Source organism: Myotis brandtii, unplaced genomic scaffold (assembly GCF_000412655.1).
Source record: "Myotis brandtii unplaced genomic scaffold, ASM41265v1 scaffold1532, whole genome shotgun sequence".
NCBI classification, from domain to species: Eukaryota; Metazoa; Chordata; class Mammalia; order Chiroptera; family Vespertilionidae; genus Myotis; species Myotis brandtii.
In genome coordinates this window covers 37096-43786 of record NW_005355551.1, presented here as the reverse complement: position 1 = coordinate 43786, position 6691 = coordinate 37096, and the positions used below count along the sequence as shown (strand labels likewise).

The 6691-nt window shown below is 46.4% G+C and overlaps 2 gene segments (V, D, J or C); both read right to left on the bottom strand.

Annotated features, from left to right (window-relative positions):
• Positions 1-634: 634 nt before the first annotated feature.
• Positions 635-1311, bottom strand: LOC102248394. The segment is given in 2 exon segments: positions 635-1095; positions 1231-1311. Coding segments are annotated over 2 exon segments (510 nt in total).
• A 599-nt stretch (positions 1312-1910) lies between these two features.
• Positions 1911-2472, bottom strand: LOC102248095. The segment is given in 2 exon segments: positions 1911-2306; positions 2403-2472. Coding segments are annotated over 2 exon segments (423 nt in total).
• Positions 2473-6691: the final 4219 nt, after the last annotated feature.

Sequence of the window (6691 nt, the reverse complement as noted above, 5' to 3'; positions counted from 1 at the left end):
TTCTAGTAAAAATACATTAGACCCTGCCTGGTGTGTTTAGTGGTTGTGCCTCAATCCATGAACCTAGAGGTCCTCAGTTCACTTCCATTGGCACATGCTTGGGTTACGGGCTAAATCCATAGTGTGGTGGTTTGCTGGAGGCAGCCAATTGATGTTTCTCTCCAATCAATATTTCTCTCTCTCTCTCTCCCTCTCCCTCCCTCTCTTTATAAAATCAATAAAATCATATTTTTAAAAAACAGATTAGAGAAGAAGACTGCAGAATTGCAGAGAATACACTAAAATAATATATGGGCTTACATTAGCGTGCATTAATGTGGGTGACAGGTGCTCTTGTTTAATTGATTTCATGACAGTTCTTACTAAGGGTTCTAATTTATGTATTTTAAGGCTGGTGGCTGCATGGGGCTTTGACAGTGCTCTGCATTGGCTGCGCACACAAGAGCTTAATGTGGTCTGAGTCAGTGACACTCAGTACAGAGAGTTTATTGTAAATGTGTTGAAATTTTATATTTTACAGAAGATTCCACAATACCTGACACTCAGCCTGGGTGCTCAATCTCAATTGTAGTATCTTGAACTGTATAAAGGGATCCCAGAAATCCACAGCCAGAATGTTATTACCAAGGTGAGCTTACTGTATTTCAAAGGTCATTTCCTGAATTCCCACTATCAGAAAAGCAATTAAAGTCCCAAAGCACTTAATCCACTCCTTTGTTAAGGACTTTGGTAACTCTGAAGAGAGGTGAGTGCATGAGGGTTTGAGAGCAGGAAGAGGGTGACTCTGCAGCGCTGTGGTTAAGCTGCTGGCACAGAGGTACACGGCCGAGTCCCCCTGCTCTGCACGCTGGATCTTCAGAGTGGAGTAGGAGCCATCAGGCCTCTCAGCAGAGAACCACTTGTTAGGCATCCCTGATGTGTCTAGGGGCTCCTTGTTCTGAAAGTAAAGCAAAAACTCTGGGCCCTGCCCAAACATCTGTCGGTACCAGTAAAGGAAGGTATGTCCAGAAATTGGATCACACCTGAGAGTAACATTCTGCCCCCTCTCTGTGACTATGTGCCTGGGGGACTGGGACACTCCAGCATCTGTGTGACCTGTGGAGACAGATTTGGAAATAGAATAAGGACAAATAATTGTAATCAACACACACACACACACACACACACACACACACACACACAGACACACACTTACACACGCACAATGAAAGTGGTTTTCTGAGGACTCACCTGCCCCCAGGAGACAGAAGCTTACCCAGCAGAGGAGCCTGGTGCCCATGGCAGGGTCAGGACAGGAATGGGTGGTTCACCAGGTCAGGGTCCTTGTGAGAATGAGCAGAGGAGGAGGGACTTCCCTGTCTGCTCAGGCAGTTCCCATAGTGACATCACTGAGCCTGAGGATTGCCTGATACTAATTAATTAATTAATGTACTAATTACTGAATTAATTAAGATGCCAGCAGTTCTGAGATGCCCCATTCTTTTAACTACAATAAGAAAGAAAAAAATATTGTCACTCATAATCAGAAGCTCCTATTGTTTCTGCAGGTCACAACCAAGTGCCTTCACTGTGTTCATTAACCTCCATGTCTTTTTATTTCTCTACAGCTCATAGCAAAGTCTTGTGTCCTTCTTGGTCACCATGCAGTAAACAATAGGTTCCTATAGCTTCTTTCTGGAAGAGGACTCCACTTTATTGACCTTTAAGACACTAGTGAGATGAGGTGAAAACCTAGAGCAGGGGAAGCACTTTTCCATGTAACAGCTCACCTACAGAGGACAGACTGACAGACTGCAACAGTGCGGAGTGTGTGTCTGAGGCCCTGGGTCTGATGCAGACCTGGCAGATACTGCACTGAAGGTGGACCTCACCACACACAGAGGTTCAGCCTGCTGGCTCAGGCCACTGGGGGCTCCATGGTGTGAAGTTTGTTTAGGGCTCCCCTAAGTCCAGGGTGCAGGGCCTCTTCCTCCCTTTTTGTACTGAGAGGAGGCGGCCCTGCAATGCTGTGGATTCACGGCTGGCACAGAAGTACACAGATGTCTGGGAGGGTGTCGCTGACTCCAATGTGAGGGCAAAGTTCTCTGTATTTGATCTAGAGACACTGTACCCATCAGCACCATCTCCTTTGGCGGTGATCCCAGCACCAACTGAGTAATAGATCAGCATCAGCTCAGGTTCCATGTCTTGGCGATACCAGTACATAACGTCATGGTTATCAGTCTGGTGACAACTCAGTGTCACATTCTTTTCTGTTCCCGCAACCTTGTATCTTGGGCTCTGGGTGATTTCGGCATCCAGGTTTCCTGTAAAGAAAGCCACATACCTGATGTTGTCATCCTAAGATGAAGGCTTGGGCTGAGGTCTTGGGAATCCAGGGCAGGAAGCCCCCCTGTACTCACCTGCCCACAGGAGACAAAGAGCCACCCAGAAGAAGAGCCTGCTGACCATTTCAGGTCCAGGGCAGAATCTCATGTCTTCCTGTTCTGTTTTGAGAAAAATAGACTCAGTGATGTCACTGTCCTTGACAAATGCTTGAGCTGTAGAGCTAACCTGCCACACTCCTTCCCCACTGGAACAAATCAGTGATCCTCTCAGCTACCAGGAACCACCTGATGTCCAGGAAGTTTTTAAAGCCTCAAGGTCAGGGTCATTGGAATCTGAAGACTTGTTTTATGTTGTCTCATAATTCACTGACTGAGGGGAGCCTTGCCATCTGTGCTCAGGTCTCTACATGCTCATGGGAAAGAGTTCTCCCTTGGTTTCATCTGAAGCCACAGAAAACTGTTTCACCTACGACCCTGTGACTGTGCTTTTTGTGAAAAAGAGGAGGCTGGTTAGCAATGTGGATGAGGCTACACACTTCTAACATCTCCAGGAAGGTCTTGAACCCACCAAACGGGAGAATATTGATTGAATCATAAATGTGCGACAGTGCCAAGCTTGCAGCTAGTCAATATCAATACATGCTGCGATTTCTTATACAGGTTATACCTCAGTCTGAGGTGACCCCATTTCTGTGATGACATGTCTCAATGTCATCTCAATGGGCAACTATAATGACACAACAGTGACAAAGGACATGAAGTAAAAAATCAGAGGTGAGGAGGAGGTAAATGGTCATCACATAGAAAGGCTTGCAGTTTGATGCCTGGTAAACCCAGAAAGGGCTATTACATCTTATCCAGGACTTAACTGTTCCCAGGGCACCAAGAGCCACACAGCAAAGGAGCCTACATTCTAGGCTGGGTCAATGCGAAAAAGAGGAGTTTCTCAGCTAGGACTCACATTGTTTGGGTTAAAGTGCATGGAATCCCAGAGATCTGTGGACTGTTCTCACAAGAAGGTATCATCTACCCATATTCTTAGTACATTCTCACAAATACCCTAATTTCTTTAGGGAGATTAACATTTACCAGGAATAGTTCCTTTGCAATTCTCTTCTAATTAATGAATGAGAGTCACAAATTTGATGTTGAATAAAAATGTACCTCAGTAGAAAGCTTTTTATTTCTCCTTGTGTTCTTGCACGTTTTCCCCAAGATCCTGAATAAGGCCTGTACATGGTAAATAGTGAAGGCTGGATGGGCCATGGAGACAATGAAGAATAATTTCAGGCCTTCTCATTTGCATGGAAACTGTTCAAGACTTCTAAATATTTTCCTATTTTCTTTTTAGAAAAGCACCATAGAATTTTATAAGCATACATCCCCACCAAGTCCAAACTACTCTGTACGTGTATTCAATTAGTGTTTGTTGAATGAAAGGAATGAATGGTTATCGGAGTCCAGGCAGACTCCACTTCTGTAAATATAACCCAGTCTAGCCAGTTACAAATAGGTTCAGAGCTTGAAGGGAGCAGAGACACATGTGAGGCTGCTGGAAATTCAAAATAAGACAAAGCGAACTGGGAAATTTTCATTTATACTTGCTATTATAAGACTTTTTGAATGATTAGATGGCAGAATGAATGAAACAAAAATGACAGTCTCTTGTAAAGGGATGGGTCCTTTGATGGTCACTTCCTTCCATCGCTGTCACCATATAGGCTGCCCCTGGAGGCACAGTCTGAGATGAGAATTTAGGTGCAAGTTGTTTATTTAAAAATGATCTCAGGAAGCAGGAGAAAGAGAGCAGGGAGAAAAGGTCATGGAAGGAGAAAATCAGAATCAGGTGCAATATTGCGGTTGTGCAGGGACATCAGGAGATGGATTTTGTTGGAACCTGCAGAGAAGCACACAGACCACCTCCTGGGCTGTCCTCCTGGATACAGAGGCTGAGCTTTCATCCCTGGCTCCTTTCCTTCCAGGAGCATTAGCACTTCTGCAGCTCTGACTGCCCTGGGGTACAGGCCACGTGGGCTTCCATTATAGAGAGGAGGCCAGAGCAGAAAGCAGGGGGGCTCCCAGCCTGCAAGTGAGGGGGTAAATGCTGTCAGAACCAGGTAAATGCACATAAACTTGCATGTAATTGTTCACTGCAGCTGAGGCTGATACCAGAGGTGGGATGGGATGGATGGCACTAGAAGCTCCACTATAATGGTTTCTCTTCACACAAAACTGTCCCTTCCATCAGCTCTTCTGTGTGATCACCAATCACTCTGAAGCCACAACTTTCTGGAAGCACCACACCTTCTTGTACATCAGACTTAGCATCAAAAGGAAGTGCTGTCCTGTGTCCTATTTAATTTTCTCTTAAGAGGCACCTTGATTTCACCCAATAAATTATCAGATGACAGTATTTGCATTTCAGAGGAGTGTCTATCTGAACCATAGATGAGTCAGATAAAGTAACCCATGGCTGCCTTTGATCCCAGAACTGCACATAGTAAATAATTGTTCTAGACTAGAGATCGGTCACAGTGTTTATAGAGAACAAAGAGGACTTGAGCCTATATTTTCATTAAGCAATTTGTTGTATTTGCTTGTGCATTATTTGCCCCAGTTTACAAATGTAAAAACTCAGACAAATAGTTTCTGAGTCACCATCCCAAGGCAGGTCAGAATATGAACAGACAGGTCCAGGAAGCTGGATCTCTTTCCTTAACAGTGAAAGCTGTTATGCAAATGATTTGTGTTAGAGCCCGCAGTTCTGAAAGGGACCTTTGGGTCAAGGTTCCCATTTTGAAGATGCCTCTCTCTGCCAAATGCAGAAGGGTGGGGTGATTTAAAGGATAGGTGGAAGTCAATATCATCCATGTCTGTGTCCCAATTCTGATATTTGTTAGCTGCACCACCTTAAGCCAAGTATCCAAACTCTCTAACAATCAGTGTTTTCACTTATAATGTGAGTAATATATGCTATAAATTATAAATTAATTTATAAATTAATATAAATTATCTCACAGAAAATGTGCAATAATTAAGGTGGTTGAATTAAATGAACAAAATGTGTGCAATTAAAGTCATCTGCATTCACCAATAAACTTGTACCCCAGTCTGTAAATGTCTACACCATTCATTTAATAGCTGTGATGCTCAGATGTTTTCTTCAGTTCCTGACTTGGGCAGAAGCAGGGATTTAAGATGTTCTGATGGAAAATGCAGGCAAGCTGAGACCCTCCTACCTCTAAACCTTCCAGTGGTTTAGAAACACTGATTCCCTGCAGTAACTCCCAGAATCCTGCCTGCAATTCCTAGAGGGCTTCTGTTTTCTTGGTGAACCTTCTGCTAGTCTGGAAATCACCCTAGTCACTTAGCTCATCTATTAGGGGGACATCATGGCCTCCCTCCATGTGAACTAGGACAGGACAAATGCACATTCTCTGTCATGAAGTTTTGTGTCCTGAAGTTGGACGGCAATCAACTGTGTATCCTCACATGATGGGTGACTTCCCCCATCCCAGCTCAGATGCTCTTGAAATGGGAGAGCTAGGGCTCTGTTATATCCTACTAGAGGCCCGGTGCACGAAATTCATGTGTGGATAGGGTCCCTAGGCCTGGCAGGGGATCAGGGCCGATCTTTGGGTTGACTGGCGGGGCCCTGCCTTGGCTTCCCTGGTGCCACCCATTCGCCAGCCCTGCCCTCTGCTGCCAGTGCCAGTCACCTCCCTCTGCAGGTCAACCAGTGGGGTGATCGGGGTTGGAGGGGGTGGGCGCTGGCACCCACCTTGGCTAGCCTGGGGCCTGCGGGCTGGGGGAAGCTCCTGCGTTGAGCATCTGCCCCCTGATGGTTAGTGCATGTCATAGCAACCAGTCATTTCACCATTTGTTCCCCTGTTCAGTAGATTTGCATATTAGGCTTTTATTATATAAGACTAGAGGCCCGGTGCACAAAAATTTGTGCACTCAGGGGGGGAGAGGGGTCCCTCAGCCCAGCCTGTGCCCTCTTGCAGTCTGGGACCCCTCAGGAGAAAATGACCTGCTGGCTTAGGCCTGCTCCTGGGTGGCAGATGGCAGGCCCAATCCTAGGTGCAGCCCCTGGTCGGGCTCAGAGCAGGGCTGATTGGGGAGTTGGGGTGCCGCCCCGTCATGCATAGAGCAGGGCGGATTGGGAGGTTAGGATGCCACCCTCAGTCACGCTCAGGGTGGGGCTGATTGGGGGGTTGGGGCACCGCCCCCTGTCACACTCAAGGCAGGGTCAATGGGGAGGTTGTGGCGCCACCCCCTGTCACGCACAGAGCAGGGCCAATCAGGGGGTTGGGGCACTGCCCCCTGTCACGCACAGAGCAGGGCCCATCAGGGGGTTGGGG